The following is a 19,842-nucleotide window of genomic DNA, read 5'->3' on the forward strand; positions in this document are numbered from 1 at the left end:
TAAGCTGTTTTCAGGTAGACTTGCAGCTTTGGGACAAGTGATTCAGCGGGGTCTATGTTAGAGCAAACTGAAGTGTCTGGCTCAGCAAGACAGGGTGCTGGAGTCCTGAGCTGGCAGGGAAAGCAGGAGCAAAAGTAGTCTTGGTACATTGGGTGGCAGCTCCCAAGTGGGTTTCTGTAATCCAACCCGTCACAAATGGCATAAGCGGTAAAACTATGAATAAATGTTAAAAAAAAAAATCTTGGTTTCTTTGCAGCCATTCCTTTGGGAGTGTCTGTAAGTAATCCAGGCAAAAAGTTATTAAAATAAAATCATTTAACTATAAAAAAAGGTTAATTAAATTTGTTAAAAAACACTCCTGGTGTGTATAATTTTTGTTTTATAAGTTTAAAATAAGTTAATGTTGTTTTGGGGTTATAAAACCAAGGAAAATATTTTTGCCAAACAAAATAAACTAGTGTTGTTTGGTTTAGTATTTAGCATTTGATCCTTAAAGTAATTTAGTGCTTTGCAAAGTTTAAATTGTTTTAAAATAAAAATTTTTAAATCTGTTTTAAATATTTAAATTAATTTGTTCAAATGTTTAAAAGTTATAATTATAAGTGTGTGTTAGTTTTGGTGGTGTATTTTCTTGCAGAAAGGGCAAATGCAGGATCTTGAATAAAGGTTTTGCAACAGTTTTGCATTGGTGGAATGTCATGCGGGGGCTGTTGTGAAGCTTTTGCTTAAAAATTTTTGTATCACGGTCTGGCATATCTGAATTAATTATAAAAAAGCTATGTGCAGCTTCACAGATCCAGTATGTGTGCAGCTTCACAGATCTAATATGGCCAAATACCCTTTAAAGGCCACTCCCAATCAAGGGACCAAATTTAGCCCTCATGAAAAATTTTACCAGGGCACCCAATGCAACTACCAACAGTGCCCTGCTGGCCTAGCTCAAATAAACAGTCATTTAATAAATGACACAATAGTCCGGCACTAACGAAATGTGTTAGGTCTTTTTATACACAGCAGTCCTGCCACTCGCTGAAACCAGAGACTGGGTTTGCATAAGGGTCCATCAGCAAAGAACTGCCCTCGCCCCGTGCTAAGGGACTCTTGTCCGCTGACCAATCCATTAAGCCTTCGGACCTTGCTAAGAAAACAACTTCTTCACCTGAGGCCATAATAAAGCCTCCAACCAAGCAAGGTGATTGTGCTGGTAACCCCTCCCTTGCAGCCTCATTGCCGGACAGCTAAGTGAACTGAGACTACGAAATCTTGAAAAATAGCTTGCGGAAGCTAGCCAAAACTACCTGAAAATAAAACTTTTAATATTTTTTAGCCTCTTCTCCTTAACGAACTTAGGGTGGGGAGGGAAAAAGTAATTTTTTTGTTTTGTTTTTGCTTTTCTAAATCTTGGCCAATCAGTAGCCTCCGGTTTAGCCTGTGTCGTATTGCAGTGTATTCCGGCTCTATATGGTTGCCCATTGTTGTAGTCCCCGTTCCCCAGCTACCCCCCCTTGTATCTTCTCCAATTCCCATACAAATCTGTCTGGCCATAGCCTCAGGGAAATTCAAGTCTCGGAACAACAAATGTGGTATAGCACATCCTACCAATAAAATTGTTGTTTACAGTGGTGAATTGTGCTAAATGCTACTATAAGAACCACCACTTTCTTATTTCCCTCTTTGCTTTCCAAATAACTACCTAGTACCCTGATTGTTTTCAGAGAGCGGCCATTCAACTGGCCCAGCTTGTGCAGTGGAAAAGTTTTTGTTGGGGAAAGGGAGGCGTAGTAGAAGAAATCTTACATAACCTAACTAGAGTAGCCGCTATTTGGACAATAAATAAAATCCGGGATCACAAAGAACGTCTGGGAATTTTGGAAAGGGCATCAGGCCTCCTTACTGAGGCAGGGTTAACTAACACCTATACCAATATAAAAGCCCTCCATGCCTTGTCAGGACTGGGAACCACAATTCAAACCCTTCTATCAAAATTAATAAACACCCTTGCCTTAGCAAAAAAGAACACTGTCTGGGATTCAGCTTGTAGTCAAATGCAGGATTTCTTTAACGGTCCCTTTTAAATCAGCGGTGGCCTAAAACCCTTACCACTACTGTGGAAGTGCCACCCAAGCTATAAAAGTAAAAAAATACGTAAACATTGTCAAAATAAAGCTGTGACTCTGTTGCATGTACCTTCCAAGCTTCGGAACCGGTAAATGGCACCTGGGTTCCAGTGCACTTACTTGTGCCAAAACCCTGGGCGAATTGTCTATGGGACTGAGTTATCCACCGGCAGGTATGAAAAGTCAAACCACCCCATGAACCTAGCCATTTCATCACCACTCCCTATGATTTCGCTGCTCATCATATCTGGGTGGGTATCGGAACCTTGTGGTCATTATGGCCCTTGGAACCCCCACAGCTATTTTGCCTCCGCAAATTGTATCCTGGGAAAATAATCAATGTATTAAATATGGCCTGTTAAAAAAAAAAAGCAATTAAAAAAAACCCCCCAAAAAAATTATTGTTTAGCAAAAAAAAAAATGGGTGTGCCCTGCCATCTCAGCCCCAAATCCCCATTCCATACAGTCTTAACTTAACCACTGCACAAGGCAGCCGTTTATTACCTGGCCTGGTATGCCCCAAATCTATGTGTCCCTCAACCCAGCCATCCCTCTTACTAAAAAATTGGCTCAGATTGTACCCAGCCTTTTCACTTTTATAGTTGTAAAAAAAAAATTTTGCTTGGTATTATTTTAGCTGCTAGTTGTAAATTGTTAATTGTCTTTTTGTGTTGTTTATGTAAAGTTTGTCCTATATCCCAGCCTCAGCCACAACCACCCCTCAGGGCCCTGTTCTTTTCCACTGATGTTAATAATCTTCCAGACCCAACTGTTAACCACCTTAGTATAAACTTGTGTGCTAAGTATTGCCCAATGACCTCCATTCTAAATAAGAATAGTAATGCCTACCTGAAGACCCTGAAACATCTTCCCTAAAAATCTGCCATACTAAGGACTTTCGTGGGTAATGGGGTAGGCCTAAAAGCCTGAACCAAAAATCAGTTTGTGAGGCTATGCCCAGTCAAAAGTACCAACAAAAAAGGAAATAACCCCCCAGCAGCACTGGTAAAATATGTTCATGGCTAATAAAATATAATAACCGCTTGTGTAAAGCAATAGGTAACTTTAGCTAAATGCAAACTGACTCATGCAATTTCTCCCTTGCATGATCTATGACCTATTCCGTAATTCCAGCTATCTGTAAACTAGCCCCCCCCTTAAGCCTTTGCTGAAATCCCCCGGAAAATAACATAGTCCAAGTCTTAAAAAATGTACCAAAACTAGGGCCGAGTACCACCCCTGCGGAAACCACCAAGCGCCCTTCTACCCAAACAAACACCCACTCCTCGGAAATTAGGTCAAAGGGTAGGGAGGGGGGTAAAAAAACTGACCCCAACCCCAACACCCTAGCTTGTGATCACCCCAAACCCAGCCTGTGATTTGCCCTCCACCACGCCCTTACCCCTTGCCCCTCGCCCCTTTACGGACTTCTGTGTTGGAACCAAAAAATCCAGTATATAACTCACTGAAAATACCCTACTGTAACGAATATAAAACGCCCCTGAAAAAAAGACCTAAGGTCCAAGCTTTAATAAACATTCATATCGAGGAAGTTGATGCTGTTGAATAGCATCAAGAGGAGGGAGTTGTGGAGGATTTTCGGGGAACCCCATATGCCTTACTCTGAATTATAACCTATTGCTAAGCTAGCAACAGCAGGCCGTGGCAGGCCTGCTTGATATTAAAAGTATATGCTTTAAATTATAAGCTTGTGTGACACAATGCAGGACCTGTATGGCTCAATCAAAAGGCCAACAGAAGAAAAAGGGAACCAACGCCTACTGGTAGTTGGGTAACCTGACCTAAGATAACAGTAGTTTAGCTATGGAAAAATTAATAAAGCAAAAAAGTCTTGTACAGTAAAACCGCAAGTAGGTGGGCACACAGTTAAAAAAGGGCTTGTTGTACAACTCTATTAGCAAATCAAACGCATTAGGTAACTTAGTACTCAATAAAGTAATGCAAGAAAGGTAATGCAAGAGGGGGGGGGGGGGCCGTGCAGGAGCCTCTAGCAATAACAGGAAAAGCCCTAAATGGTATCAGGTCCGAATCGCGGCCCCAGAGAGGCTCTGATTGGTTTGCTGATAAATATACCAAATAAGGCTGATACAATTTGTAATGCTTTATTACGCGTTGCGGTTTTTACCTTTATAAGCTTGAAATTGTATAATTTATGCAAGGCGGCTGACCCCCTTGCATGGGAACACGCCGACCTTCCCTTTATGCATAATTGTATTGTATAACCTAATAAAGGTGCAACAGTGTGTCTGACCCAAAATTAACGGTGTGGTCGATTTTTCCACGACAGTGTCTAAGTCACAATCATAGAAAAGTAGGGCTGGAAGCGACCTCAAGAGTTCATTTAGTTCATCCCCTTGCACTGCGGCAGGATCAAGTATATCTAAACCATCCCTGACAGGTGTTTGTCCAACCTGTTCTTAAAAACCTCCAAAGACAGGGATTACACAACCTCCCTTGGGAGCTTATTCCTGAGCTTAACTATTCTTAGTTAGAAAGTTTTTCCTAATATCTAACCTAAAACTCCTTTGCTGAAAATGAAGCCCATTACTTCTTGTCCTGCCCTCAGTGAACATAGAGGACAATTGATCACTGTCCTCTTTAAGGAGTGATATGGAGAAGGAAAGGGCAGATACTCAGCATAGAAGAGGGGATAAGCATTTTCAAGAGCCAGGGAACATAAATAAAAGCATAAAACAAAGAGTGGGATGAGGACACAAGGGATTTGTAGGTGGGGAGGATTCAGCAGTGCATAGGGACTGAGAGAGAGACTCTGAGGACATCAGTGCAAACACGTGGATGGTCTTGAAAGTGAGGCTAAGGAGCGTGAACTTGATGTGGAAACAGAGAAAGATGCGGAAGGGCTTTGAAGGGGAGGGGAACGTGGTCAAATATTGGGAAAGGAAAATTATCTTAGTATTTGGAATAAACTGATCTGCAATAGCAATCAGTGAGATTGATGATAGCGATTGGGGGATGTATGCATACAGGAAAAGACTAATACTTCTGGCCTCACCTTGGTACCATCTCTCCCTGGTGCCCCCGGCGGACCCTGCAAGACAAAGGAATGGTTTTCACTAGAATGGAAAGGCTTGTGTGTGCTTGTGGAGGGTGGGAGGACACACTGCATGTTCTTGACAGGAAAGTAAAATACTGACCACTGGGCCCCGTCTGCCCTGCTTAATATGTGATATGTCAGGCGATGGTCCAATGGGTCCCATTGATCCTCTAGGACCTGGTTGGCCTGGAGGTCCAGGTGAGCCAGGAAATCCTGGACTTCCTTTTGGTCCCGGGACCCCTATAAATTAAAAGTGATCCAGTGAAGGTTAATACCCAGTTAGAGATTTTCTGTTAGTATATCAATGTAAGCAGCAAAGTATACAATTTCCCTAATGGATTCCCCTTTTCCTTTCTCTCTTTTCTTTAAAATAATACTTCACTGATTAGCTGCAGTAATTCCACAAAACCAAAACACAGCAATAAGGCAGTCAGGGACAATGACATTATTCAGAGCAACAGCACCTTTCTTCACTTTCATCCCAGGATCTCAATGTGCTTCACAAACATTAATGAAGGAAACCTCATGAACAGAACTAGACCACAACTGCTATCAGACAGGTGATCAGGGATATCAAGAGTGGGAAGTGAAGGGAAAAGCAGAAATGTCTCAATACTAACACAACACAGAGCAAATGGGCAAGTTAAACTAAAGAAAAACCTCTTGTAAAAAAGGAAGCATCAGCAAACTTGCAGCAATGGAGGTGTGACGTTGCACTCCATATGCTTTATGAAAATATGCTTGGAATGTGAATATAATGTAACTGGAATATTCTTTATGCAAAAAGTCTCTTGTAAGGTATCATTCAAAAGCTTATAATCTACTGAGTGTGTTCATCCTATTTGTATGAATGTATCATTCTTGTATCTAAAACTAGAAATATGAAGTATTACTCTGAGGTCCTATTGTAATTATGCAAAGTGTGGGCCATTGATGGTGTTTTTCCATTTAGAAGGAGGGTGGGGATCCAGAGAGACAAAAGATTCCCGCCTTGTGCCAAAGCTATAAAAGGTGGGTAGAACAGAACAAAGGGGGCTGCCAGTCATGAGAAATTGCCTAGGTTACCACCTGAGCTGGAACTAACAAGGACTATACCAGGGGAAAGGATTGGGCCCAGACTAGGAAGGAGTCTAGTCTGTGAAAGAAGCTTATTGGGACATCTCTGAAGGTGAGATTTACCTGTATTCAGTTTCTTAATGTATTAGGCTTAGACTTGCGTGTTTTGTTTTATTTTGCTTGGTAACTTACCTTGTTCTGTCTGTTATTACTTGAAACAAATTAAATCCTACTTTTTATACTTAATAAAATCACTTTTGTTTATTAGTAAACCCAGAGTAAGTGATTAATACCTGGGGGAGCAAACAGCTGTGCATATCTCTCTCTATCAGTGTTATAGAGGATGGACAATTTATGAGTTTACCCTGTATAAACTTTATACAGAGTAAAACAGAATTATTTGGGGTTTGGATCTCATCGGGAGCTGGGTGTCTGGGTGAGATAGGTGACTTGCTGAGCAGTTTTTGGTTAAAGTCTGCAGCTTTGGGAGCGTGGACCAGACCTGGGTCTGTGTTGCAGCAGACTAGTGTGTCTGGCTCAACAAGGCAGGGTTCTGCAGTCCCAAGCTGGCAGTGAAAAACAGGCTCAGAGGTAATTCCAGCACATCATGTGACAGCCTCAAGGGGGTCTCTGTGACCGAAACCGTCACAGGTGAATTTAAGGCTCTACAGAGGAGAGGCACAGAAACAATTAGGACTTTCAAGTTTAGCCCACTTTTATTGGTGATGTGTTGCATCTTTCTTCTACCTGATACATGAACAGAAACGTGTACTGTTCTTACATTCCACTTCATATACTCATCAGCTACCAGGTGACTGTTGACTCAGTACAAAATATACTTTTAAGAGGCGAAGCAAGACAAATTAAGTATATATAGGTCAAGAGAAACATTGCCTTTCTTTGCCTCTCACAAGTAGACATCATGTCTGAAACAAACAATGTTCACATAATAAGCAACACTAATATGGTATTTGGCTGAACTGCTTTATAACCAGCAGATGATACATTCCTCTTCATAGTGCATGGACATGGGGAGCACAAGAAATTAAAGTCAAACAATGAAGTGGAAAACAGAACTAAAAATGTTTATGATTAGGGTTTGCAAAGGAGCCAGACACCCAACTCCCAGTGTGTCATTCCATTTGAAAATTCCAGCCTACTTGATCACTAATCACATAGGAAATAGGTTAGCAGAGATAGTTTTCAACTAGAAAAAGATAATTCTACAGTACCTTGGACAGCGCAGGTCATTGAGAAACTAGATGGAAGAAGTATAGAGACTAGAGTCAAGCCTTGTTCAGAATGATTTCAAGAAGATAATAAACAGTACATTGCAGTCAGAGTCTTAGCCAGAAGAAGGGTCTAAAATGATATTGTCTTTGCACTGATGACATACCGTAGACTGAAGACACTCTCCTCCAAGAAAATAAAGCAAAGATTTCTTCTACTCAGAGAATAAAAGAGACAGTAATGATAGGAATCAATTAAGTAGATAAGAAATCAAACCAACTAAGGAATACAGCTAGAGCTCTGCAAAACTTCCCAATGAAACCCAGAACCAGATAAAACTCTCTTGGGTTTGTTACTAATCCAAAATTAGACCTAAGTTAATCGAAGTTCGTGAATCTTTTAGCATATTTGACTTTAGCTTGAAGGTATCAGAGCTGAAATATAGTTTTATAAACGTTGTGATTTCTCATGGTTTCAACCCCAAATGAGACAAAATGCAGTGTCAGTGGAGTTTTGTTTCTGTTTTCTAATGCGTTTGAATCCACAAATCGGCACTAAACCAATGAATGAATCCATGCAAAAGTATCATAGGAAAAAGGTTTGTTTGAACCCTTGCAAATTAAAAGCACATTTCCTATTGCGCTAATGAGAATGGGCTAAAGTAACAGGCATTTCTGAAATGAGGTGAGGACAGTTTCAGGCTGAAGAAATGGTGACTGAAATATATGAGACACTCCAGGAAGATATGGGGGGGGGAAAAACATCTATAGGACTAGTATGTTTTAGATGTGAGGAAATGTTTGATGAAGAGAAAATGGGAAAGGCATAGAAGGCACTGTCAGATTGTGATGTGGTGGATTGGCAGATAAAACCAATTTTAAAAGAAAAATGTTGCACACTTAGAATCATATTAAATGAAAAGCTTTTTGTTCATATCACTATTTTATATTTGATTTCTCCTGGTTTGCATCTTACCTGGAGGGCCTTGGTGTCCTGGTTGCCCGGGGGGACCTGGTATATAGGCATTAGATGCAAGCACCTTTTCACCAGTGATTTGTTTGCTAAGGTCAGCAGCATTGTTTGGTAGCAAAGCAACCTGAGGGGGGAAAAAGATAAAGGGTTGTAGATCCACTCTAGTTCCCCAATTTCAATTACAAACCTTGTTAAGTTTCTCTGGAAACAAAGTGAGTGAAACTTTAAAGGTCTCGATGCAGATGAAGTATTTACTACTAATATTCTCACTATTATTTATATTATGGCAGTTCCCAAAGGCCCAGTCAGGTTTGGGGTTCCCTTGTACTAGTTGCTGTACAGACACAAACCAAGACATATTTCCCTGCTTCTAGGTGCTTACAGTACCAGGCCCCAATCCTGCAATACTAGACTGCGTAAGGGCAGACTGCTGTGCTAGGGTGCAGCCCCCCTGATGACTATGGGGCTCTGCCTGGGCACAACTGCCTGCTCACATGTTGTTCATTGCAGGATCAGGACATATTTTAAGACAACAGCCAATAAGTGAGTGCAGCAAACGATGCAGAAGGAAGGGGGCAGAAGGGGAAGAAAGAGGGCGACAGCAATAAGATCTCATGGCTACACAGCCTGGCAATGTGCATCGCTTGATGGCCCCAAATCACTGAAACTTTAAAAAAGTGAATAATTCAAAATATTCCCTATCAAACCATAACCCTGTTGTTGTGACCCCTTTATGTTTGCTCTGCACACCCTAGCCCCAAAGAAGTGACCCGTTGGCGCATGGTTGATTATTTCTGTATTATTAATTTACTCATTCATTTATGTGTTTGCTTCCCCCTTCTGCATAGACTCCCCCCATCTGTCCCTTTATCCAGCACCGTTAGTTCATTTAAATATACGTGAACTGTCCTCACAGCTCCCTCAGATGGTTTGCCTCACCCTGTACAACCCCTGCCCCCATCTGCCCCACATGGGACTGTGAGGTCACTATGGCCCTTAGTGTTTCTCCACTCTCTGCTGCTGTCTGGGGGTGGTGGCAGATAGCTGCAGCTACCAGGGTCCACTGATCAGTTCAGCATGTGCTATGATATCATGGCAGACTGGGGCTATGAAGATGCCGATGGGACCTGCCCATCATCTCTAACTCCCCTTCCCTTTCCCATCCCTGTCACAACCCAGGGTTCATCTCCACTGCAGCTGGCAACATGCTTCCCAGAGCCGGTAGACAGACACACGCTAGTTCTGCTTGAGCTAGTGTGCTAAAAATAGCAGTGTAGCTGGGGCTAGCACAGGTGACTGCTCCGAGAACAAACCCGCCCAGACCTCCTGGGTATGTACTCAGGCAGCTAGTCTAAGCCGCCACCCATGCTATCCCCTGGCTACACTGCTACTTTCAGCATACTCCCTTGAACAGAACTAGCATGTGTTTTTCTACCCGCATTGGGAAGTACCCTCCCAGACACACTGCAAGAGTCAGTCTCCCAGTCCCACAAAACAGCTCATAGAGCTCCGAATGGCAGATCACATCAGGGCTACAGAAGCTGTACAAGGGTTGTCGCCTAGTGCTGCTGGAAGAGGGCAGGAGGCTGCTGGGACCGTGTGTTCCCTAAGGGCTGGTCCATCCCCTCCCTGCTGGTAGCCACCACTGCTGCTGTTGAGTTTCTCCTTCCTGGAGGTTGCTGGGGCCTTCTGAAAGGACCACTTCCCTCTCCCACTGTGAAATTCTGTGGAAGAGTCCAGATGATGTGGGGCTGCTGGGAGGGACAGGGAATTGCTGGGGCCATGTGCCTCACTGCCTTTCTTCGGGGAAGGGGGGAGGAAGAGGAACTGAGTGGGGGGCAACTCAATTAGGCCCCTCTTCCTGCTCTGTGGATGGTTTTGCAGAGGTAGGCCTCTCCTCTACCTTCCAGCTAGAGATGTGGGAGATCCCAGAAGTGGGAAAGAGGGGATCCTAGGTGATGATTCGGGCCCAAATTATCATATATCCGGTAGGGAGAGACCAATGGTATTTACTCTGAAAGGCTGGTGAACAATGCAAATGGGGAGAAAGTAGAGAAGTAACAACAAATTTCTTTAAATTGGATGAAGTCTCATTAACTCGCCAGTCTCATGAGGAAACATCTCTCCTTCTGCCTTGCCTGCACTAAATCTCTTCCTTTCCCTCTCCCTCTGTTGTTCTTTAACCCTGTAACTGTAGGATTTAACTCAGAAAAGTGTTCTGGATACACTCTGTATGAAAGTAGCTGAACAAAACAAAGTTGGACTGCATGACGAGATGCACACTGTGTATCTGAAGTGCTGTTATGCATAAAACACTAGGCACCCTTGTCTAGATAATAACATTTAACAATGAAATGTTTTTAAAGATATTCTGAAAACCTTCTGTCCCCCAAAAATTGGCCCAGGGGAGACAACAATCATCCCTACTGATCTGCAGCCAAGAAAGTTACTAGCTGTGAGTGACCACAGGTGGAGTTGGGAATTTTGCTCTACCAAACCGAATTTAAAGAATGTTTTAAAGATACTTGGGGCAAATTCATTCCTGGTGTAACTCCGTTGACCTCCTGGATGAATTTGGCCGACTGGCTATTTCAGTGTTTGATTCCTTCACATTTGCATTAGAGAGCTGTATTCTAAAGCATAATGATTCTTGTTATCTGGCATTAATTTGACCAGCCACGTGGAATTCATTGAATTGGATGGTCTCAAGATTTCTCTAGTTATTGCTATTAATTGTTGACATATACTCACCTGCCAATGGTATAAACCTAAGGCTGTTAATGTAAGGAGATGGTAACGCTATGTGCCTGTAATATGCAGCAACTTTTATGCAAGGATCTCCATCAAGGGATGGAGGCATTTTGCAAGTATTAATGACTTAAGCCTGGGATGGAACTAAGTGTTAGTGTCTATTTTACAGCTAGGTATATTGAGACAAAGGCAGGTCAAATGACTCGCCATACGTCAAACAACAAGTCAAAGCCACCAGGGCCCAGGTCACTTCCTCTCCTCTCCTTCTCACTCATTGTAACGCCCCAGTATCTACAGCCCTAAGGCTGCAGCCAAGGCAGAGAGAGAGGAAATAGGACCAAGTATCCTAATTTTGTTTCTTTAAAGAAAAGAAGAGAACTGTATTTTCAAGGAATGGGAGTGTGTGTGTAGAAGGATTTGCTCATCTGACACTGGTCAGACCTCACCTGATGAGCCCCTGGCTCAGCTCCTTGCTTGAGGCCTGTTTTAGGGCTGTCAACCAGGGACAGTGATTGTGTAACCCAATCCAGTCTCTCCCTGTCTGTTAATCAGCCCGCTAAGCCTTCTTGCTGTTCACGCTCAGTGGCTTCACTGATGTCATTCCACAACATCTGGTTGCCACATACGGCAGCTGGGCTGTCTGGAGTCCAAAGGTTTTTCTTTACTGCAGAGCTAACGCAGGCTCTTACTCGGGTGTTGTTCCTAATCTGGCTCCCGTCCACACACCACACCTCTCAGCCGAGTGTGGTGGTGCTTTACACCTCAGCTAGCTTGTCTGTCCTGGGGCACAGGCTAAAACTCAAGTGCAGCTTACACTCTGGGAAGGGGGAGGAGTTGAGTGGTCAGGGATAGATCTTTCCCAGGAGCCCCAGAGGAAGCGCAGATGCTGGCAGGGCTTTGTACTTTTATCCTTTGTTTTAAATTAAAATATTTGCACTTCCCTAATTAATTAATTTATGGCTTGCAGGTGTGCCAGCCACTATTTTAGCTATTACCCAAGGATTGAACCTTGGACCTCCAGAGCCAAAAGGATGAGTTGCTACAGCTTGAGCTAAATAACAAGGTTCCGTGGGAAGGGGTCTGTAACAGACCCCCAGCCTCTGTGGATTAAGCATAAAGAAGAACACATAACACACACTGATCAGGGGGTTATACAAGCTTGTTATCTTGGGCTGTGATCTCTCATAAGGCGTGAGTGGGGTCGTGCTACCACTTGGTTGGGAAGCATAGAAGAACCATCTAAATGCTGCAGGAAGTGACAGTGGTGACTCTGTAAATGAAATTCTTCTCTCTGTGTAGGCATTAAACCAATGCCCCAGCACAGTTTTGGGGCTGCCAAAGATGCCATTTTTAGACTGAGAGCTAGAACTAAGTCTTGACCACTTGTGATCATTAAAATTTCCCTACCACTTTTGGCAGGAGGGTTCTAGGTGTCAGAACCAGCGTCTCTATAAATTCAAACTAGTAAGTAAAATTCTGCCAATCTCAAGTTTCACCTGGACTAAGCAGCTGTGTAGCATTTATATGCACTGTTGAAAAGCACGGAATGTTTCACCCCATTGATGGTCACGTTTGAGTGATGGATTAATTAATTTCCCCTATATAGATTTTATTTCAATTTGTGGCCTGGAGGTTACTTTGGGCTCTTTGAGGATCCCAACTGCTATATAAATGCCACTCATTATAGTCATTACAATGACCAATTCTTCAGTTTATGTTCTGAACAGCCAGACAGGAATCAATGTGTGTAACTGCAAAGGATCGACATGAACAGAATATAAAAACGTCTTCTGTTGCTTGGGTAAAAAAAAAAGACGTACTGTCAACAAGCTTTTTTATTAAATAATTTAGTAAGTAAAAAAAAATCACATATCTGCAAAGCCAGCATACACACGTGCCTCCTCACTGAGTCAGCTGGACCTGAGACATGCACTAAACATATCAAGTAAGTGAGTCCCGGGTCTAGTTCACTAACTTTTATATCTCCCAGCCAGAAATTTATACAAATTAGTGCCAAACCATGTGTTTTTTATGTTGACCATTATCCTCTTAGGGATTAACTACACTCACTGACCTAATTCATATTTCATTTTTTGGATGGACTAGGCTACTTGTCCAAAATGACCTTGGTTTTCTCCATCCATAACTCAAAATCCAACCTTTCCTCACACCCTTCCTTTTTCTGTCTCGGTGTAAAGATTTGTGTGGATATATTTTTAGGGAATGGCAGTGCTAGAAACAAGCTCCTCACACCATCAGTGTTTCACGTTACATATTGTAGCTTTGAGGGGTTCCTATGAGAACTGTAGACTAGTTGATTTTGACATGGTTTGACTGGACTGATGTGTAACACTGATTTCTAATAAAGATGCTTACATATGTCTGGGTGAGCAGATGTGCATAAGGTACTATGCTGCACTGATTCCAAGCACTGGATTGCTGACTTGATATATTTTTTATAAATGTTGACAACTCATTTTGCTTTCTTCAACTTGCTCATCCCAGTTTCACTGGAGCTATCCTGAATGCTGCAAGGTTCAGGGTCAGCACAACTTTGCAGTTAGGATGTTGCACTAGTACATCATGGTGACATTGAGTCCCACTGGAGAAACCATTCAAGGTGGCATCTCTGTCTTGATCCAGCCCTACTACTTCTTGGTTCTGCCATCTGTGATGCCTCAGCCTGTAGTGGATTGTTATATGAAATACTCCTGGGAGAATTCTGCGCCACTGCACATGTGCAGAATTTATGTCCCTCGCAGATTTCTTTGCTTCCCTGCAGAAAAATGACTTTCTGATGGGGAAGCCACAGGAGTGGTCATGCAGCTCTCCCAAGCAGTATATTTTGGGTGCCAAGAGCAGCTGGCAGAGAGGTGAATCACTGTGGGGCAGGACTGGGGAAGACCCAGCTGGTGGCTCCTATCCTGCGCCACCCTCAGTTGCTAGTCCCGGCGGGGCTGGGGAGGACGGGACTTCTTTTTCCCCTGCACGGCACCCGGGGCTATGTCAGACCCACTCCCAGATTTCTCCCCCGGTGGTAGAAAGCTCTGCAAACTCCCCCCACTCCTCTGCTTCCTGCTCCCATCGCTCCTCAGCTGCAGGGGAAGGGATCACTGTACAGGGAGCTGCTCCCCCATCCACCCAACCTCCACGCATCCAGATCCCCCTCATAACCAGACCCTCCCACCAAGCCTCACCCCCCTACACACCCAGAACCCCCAGACGAGCCCCACTCGCCCTGCACCTGGCCCACCCCGACGAACCACCCGCACCTGCTGGGCCGGCTCCAGGCACCAGCCTGGCAAGCAGGTGCTTGGGGTGGCCACTCCGGAGAGGGGCAGCAGGTCCAGCTATTCAGCGGCAATTCAGTGAAGGACCTCCCGCCGAATTGCTGCCGCAGATCGCGATCGCGGCTTTTTTTTTTTTTTGGCTGCTTGGGGCGGCCAAAACCCTGGAGCCGGCCCTGCACACCTGTTTCCCCACCCTACTGAGCCTCAACCAGCTGCACCTGTATCCCCACCCCATTGAGCCCCACTCTCCCAGCATCTGGACTCACCACACCCCGACCCCCTGCCGAGCTCTATCCCCCCCACAATCAGCCCGCCCCCCCGCTGAGCCCAAAACACCTTCACCTGGACCCCCCTGCACAGTCCCATTACCGTTGCACCCAGAACTCCCCAACAAACCCCTTTGCATCCAGATCCCGCCCCACACCCGGATCCCTCACTGAGCTGCTCACACCCAGATTGCCCCACCCAGAACCCTCTCAACCCCACTTGGATCCCCCGCCACTAAGCCTCTTCACACTTGGATCCTGCCTTGCTGAGCCTGCTTGCCTACATCTGGTGCACCTGGCATGGAGGGGCAGGGCCCTCAGGAGTTTCTGAGGCAGGCCTGGTCCTTGTGCTGTGTCAGGGTTGGGTACAGCTTCACCGCTGAGTCAGTGTCCCGGGGAAGAGCTGTACAGTGACCTCCCATCTTTGTGCAGTCAGTGGCCTGTGCTCCCCAGTGCCATGCTGGACCCTCCACACTTATTTGACAAATAAAATTTGCAGAATTTTAAAATATTGTGTGCAGAATTTTTAATTTTTTGGCACAGAATGCCCTCAGGAGTAATGAGATAAAGGCAACCTACATAGGCAGGGCCTAGGCATTAAAGTTATTGTACATGCCTCTGTTAGAAGGCCTTGTTTTCTGTTTGCTAACCTTTTCCTCTGTGCATACGTGCCTTATTCTCGTACAACAATTCTAAGTCCAGAAAGTCACTCCTGATCAGCCAGTATGTTTTGCAATAGACAAGACTTAATTACCAATAGAGATAATCACACAAGCTTAAGTGTTTACAATACCCACCAAATCTGAGAGCAGGATACTTAGTACAGGATTTGATGCCAGGTTTCTCAATTGGAAACAAATAACTGGGCAACCAGCCCATTCAAAGAGCCATATTTACTGTAAATAATTGCACATAGTAGCACACAAGGACTTGTCATTTTTTTTAACGTTGTTTGTTTACAGCCAGCATTGCTATTTTATAAGCTGTTCTCATTAAATTAATATTACTTCTAACGAGAGCTGGTTGGAAAATGGAATTTCTGTTCTGTGGGAAACTGCAACATTTCAAAATTTGTGGTTCCGAATCAGAAAGAAAAGCTAAAATTTCCAACTTTCCCACACAACAGAAATGCCTAAAAATTTTCATTCTAAACCATCAAAACATTTTGTTTCAATAATGTCAGATTACAAAATAAAAAATAACATATTAAAATTAGAATATTATAATATAAAAGTTGAAATGAAATAAAATTAAACAGGAAAGTCCAAATGAATATTACCAAAATGTAAGGAGAAAGTCAAAATGAATCACTTAGACCTCCTTCCACCAAAATGTAGTTGAAATTGACATGTTCCTGCTAGGGCCGACTCTACCATTTTTGCCGCCCCACGCAAAAAAAAAAAAAAAAAAAAAAAAAAGCCGCTCGAACTGGCGAAGCAAAAAGTAAAAAAAGCCGCCCGGACTGTGCCGCCCCAAGAATGGACGGAATGCCACCCCTTAGCATGTGCCACCCCATGCACGTGCTTCCTCCGCTGGTGCCTGGAGCCGGCCCTGGTTCCTGCAAAAGTTTCCACTTTGACAAAACTACAATTGTACTGGCTATACCTGTTCTGTGTAGGCTCAAGCCCTAAATGTTGTGTATTTGGAAGGAATTAAAGGGGAAAAGATGATGCAGCTTGTCAACACTGCTAGGTTCAAACCCTTGTATGTGGAACTGGATTTCATGGTCTTATCCTAGTCCATGGTGGGCATCTGTCCATATCTCAAAGCTATCACTGAATTTGAGATGATTAGCAATCTGTTTGGATGAGGTCAGTGGAATAGCAATTGCTGCCATTCACACATGATTTTAAAACTTTACACTCAGTTTCATGAACACAAGCCTCATGTGGCTGTGATTCATCAACATTGGTATGTTTAAAGTTACCCTCTAAGGAATCATAGAATCATAGAATATCAGGGTTGGAAGGGACCTCAGGAGGCCATCTAGTCCAACCCTCTGCTCAAAGGAGGACCAATCCCCAACTAAATCATCCCAGCCAGGGCTTTGTCAAGCCTGACCCTAAGAACAACTGCGGTTGTTTCTAGTCTCTAATTTATACTTTTAAAATATATAATGTAACGATGGGACTGACAAAATGTTTGTACCTTTTGCTTTAGTTGTAAAACCGTCTGCTTTATCTGGTGAAATTCCTTACAAGAGGCACAACAGGTTCCTGCTTTCACCACGTTGTCAGCCTTCTCAGAAAGCCCGGCTAAAATTAAAACAATTTCCAATACATTTTAAAAGGGCAGAAAACCCAAAGAAAAGCATACAGCAATTGCAAAAGCTACTGTGCCATAGAACAGCCTTTGAGGTTTTTAGACTACCCAATAGTGTGAAAGGAAGAGAGGCTCATGCCATTACCAACTTTTCAATTATGAATCACAATGTAAGGCTGAGCAATTTCACAGAGGCAGTGCAGCCCACATTTTAAACGCAGCTGTTTCCAGTTAACAGTCCTAAATCCCCTTTTCCTCTTTTATATCTGAAAATGTTTACACTTGTACTTTTATCTGTGCATTTACACTAGGCCAGCCCTATAGATCTGAAATTATTTACAATCCCCTCCAACGGCCACTTTTCATACATTGTAAATTACACTCAAACCCCATGCAATGTGACAGTCTTATTCAATTTACACAAAACTGGTCTTTATCAACACTGATTATTCTGCTGTGCAATGGGGCTGCAAGAGCGAACAGGGCTGAGAATTGGGATTCGTGGTAAAGGTTTACAGCCAAGTTAGAGAAAAGGTCACTATAATCGTTAGGTATGTAGGAATGAATCTGTTGCAGCATCGGCAGAATAACCCTGAAAATAAGCATTGCAACCTTATTATTGTTGGCCTCACACAGAGCTAATCACTTTAGCATCACAAACAAACAATTATTGTTTTAATAGTTGTCCCACATGTAGGCTTGCGTAATGATCAGCCACAAGAGCCAATAGTAGGGTTCAAACTCTGGACCTTAAGAATCGTGGTACAGACTTCTACTACTGGAGTTAATGGAGGAACTCTAGTAGCAATAGTAGGCTGTTTGCCTCTAAATGGACCAGCAGCAGCACACTTAGCTATTGTGTTATACTTGCTCATTTGAAAACATCCCTTGCCCGCGCAGCTTCCCGCCGCCCCCATTGGCCCAGGACGGCAAACCGCGGCGAGTGGGGGTTGCAATCGGCCGAACCTGCCGCATCAGCAGGTAAATAAACTGGCCCGGCCCGCTAGGGTGCTTACCCTGGCGAGCCGCATGACAAACGTTGCCGACCCCTGGCTTAGATGCTTATCAAGTGCCTCATCTAACACTCACTGAAGCCAATAGGAATCTTTTCACTGACTGCATTGGGCACTGGAACATCCCTCAAATACTCCTCTGAATTTTATTCAGTCCTTTTTTCGGCTTGAAATACCAGGCTCCTTTGTGAGCTTTCCAGTGCTTCCTAATAGTGTACAAGCTGGTAATACCAGGAGAACAGCTTCCCTCATCGTATTCTCCCCAGATTCATAGATTTAAGACCAGAAGGGATCATTACATCATCTAGACTGACCTCCTGAATAATGCAGGCCATAAAATTCACCCAGTTACCCCCTGCGCTGAGCCCAATAATGTGTGTCTGGCTAAAGCATATCTTTGAGAAAGGCACCTAATCTTGATCCGAAGACATCAAAAGATGGAGAATCCACCACCTCCCTTGGTAGTTTGTTCCACTGCACGGTTATAAATTTGTGCCTTGTTTCCCATTTGAATGTGTCTGACTTTAATGTCCAGCCAATGGTTCTTACTATGCCTTTCTCTGCTAGATTAAAGAGCCTTTCAATACCCAATGTTTTCTTCCTATGAAAGTACTTATACACAGAAATCAAGTCACCTCTTGATCTTCTTTTTGATCAGCTAAACAGACTGAGCTCTTTAAGTCTTTCCCTGCAAGGCATGTTTTTTCCAGACCTCAAATTCTGCACCTTCTCCCAACTTTCCAACATCTTTTTAAAAATGTGAATATTTTGGTGCCAGTATTTCTAGACAAAAGCAGGAATTACAGAGGCATGCATCATTTTAAAAATAAAAAGATAATTAGGTTTGTCTGTTTTTAAACTACAGTAAAAATGTTGGTTTGGAACAAGTATTAAACCAAAGTCCCTTTCAATTTTTATTTTATCCCAATGAGTTCACCCCCGCCCCCGATGACTGGACTGTGTTGAGAAATGTTGCTGAAAGCAACAACAGTCAGAGAGAAAAATCTGCCAGATTTCTCTGCTGTCTTTAAACCCCAAGCAATCCCATTGGAACCAGTGGGATTGAGTGGAGTATAAGAAACACTGAATTCGCCCCTAGTTCTAATATATAATCCAGTTCATCAGTACAACCGATGTATAGAAAAGGCCCGTGCATCAACAAAATATGGTTATAATAGTTGACTGCGGCTATCAGTGAGGTGGTCTAATAGTTGGAAAGGATCATGCTGCAGAGAATTGTGTGAATCTGGTTGGATCCATTAGTCTCTGTGACCATCAAAACACAATCCAATACGCTGGTGAGAAGAAGGATAAGAGATCGCCCTACTTCTGCTTCCCAACTTGTGCAAGGCAGGATTCCCCTAATTTACACCCAACGGAGGTGATGTTCTGACCATGAAAACAGTCATCCATCACTACCTTGTGACCCCAGACATCAGATCCAGAATGTGTCCACTTCTGAATAGAACCAGAATCCATCTGGGTCATGCCCAATGGTCAAGGAAGCAATGAGATTCTGAGGCAGTCATCATTGGTGCAGATACTGAATTCAGGCAGAGTCCATCTTGTCAACCCCAGGGTTCACCATCACTTCAGTGGGACATTTAAATAAATGGTTTTCATTGTATAAAACTTGAATCTGGGAGCTAAACTACTTGACAGAGTCCCTTTGAACCTGTCCCATCTTATAGGGCCTCCTACAGTACAAACAATTAAGTCCAGCTCACATGATGTTTTGTTGGCCTTCTTCAGAGCCTTTTACCTCGTTACTGGTGAGCCCTGCAGCTGCTATTGATAAGAAAACTGCTT

The 19,842-nt window shown here is 43.4% G+C and overlaps 1 protein-coding gene across 1 annotated transcript in view; it reads right to left on the reverse strand.

Annotated features, from left to right (window-relative positions):
* Nucleotides 1–19,842, reverse strand: part of CCBE1 (collagen and calcium binding EGF domains 1) — a 185,929-nt gene that overhangs the window by 9,486 nt on the left and 156,601 nt on the right. The window contains exons 6-9 of the mRNA XM_065406913.1: nt 16,907–17,013; nt 8,455–8,575; nt 5,294–5,433; nt 5,152–5,187 (exon numbers count right to left, since the gene is read on the reverse strand). Coding sequence (XP_065262985.1) covers nt 5,152–5,187; nt 5,294–5,433; nt 8,455–8,575; nt 16,907–17,013 — 404 coding nt within the window. The remainder of the gene's footprint in view (nt 1–5,151; nt 5,188–5,293; nt 5,434–8,454; nt 8,576–16,906; nt 17,014–19,842) is intronic.

The sequence above is a fragment of the Emys orbicularis genome, chromosome 6 (assembly GCF_028017835.1).
Source record: "Emys orbicularis isolate rEmyOrb1 chromosome 6, rEmyOrb1.hap1, whole genome shotgun sequence".
In the NCBI taxonomy this organism is placed as follows: Eukaryota; Metazoa; Chordata; order Testudines; family Emydidae; genus Emys; species Emys orbicularis.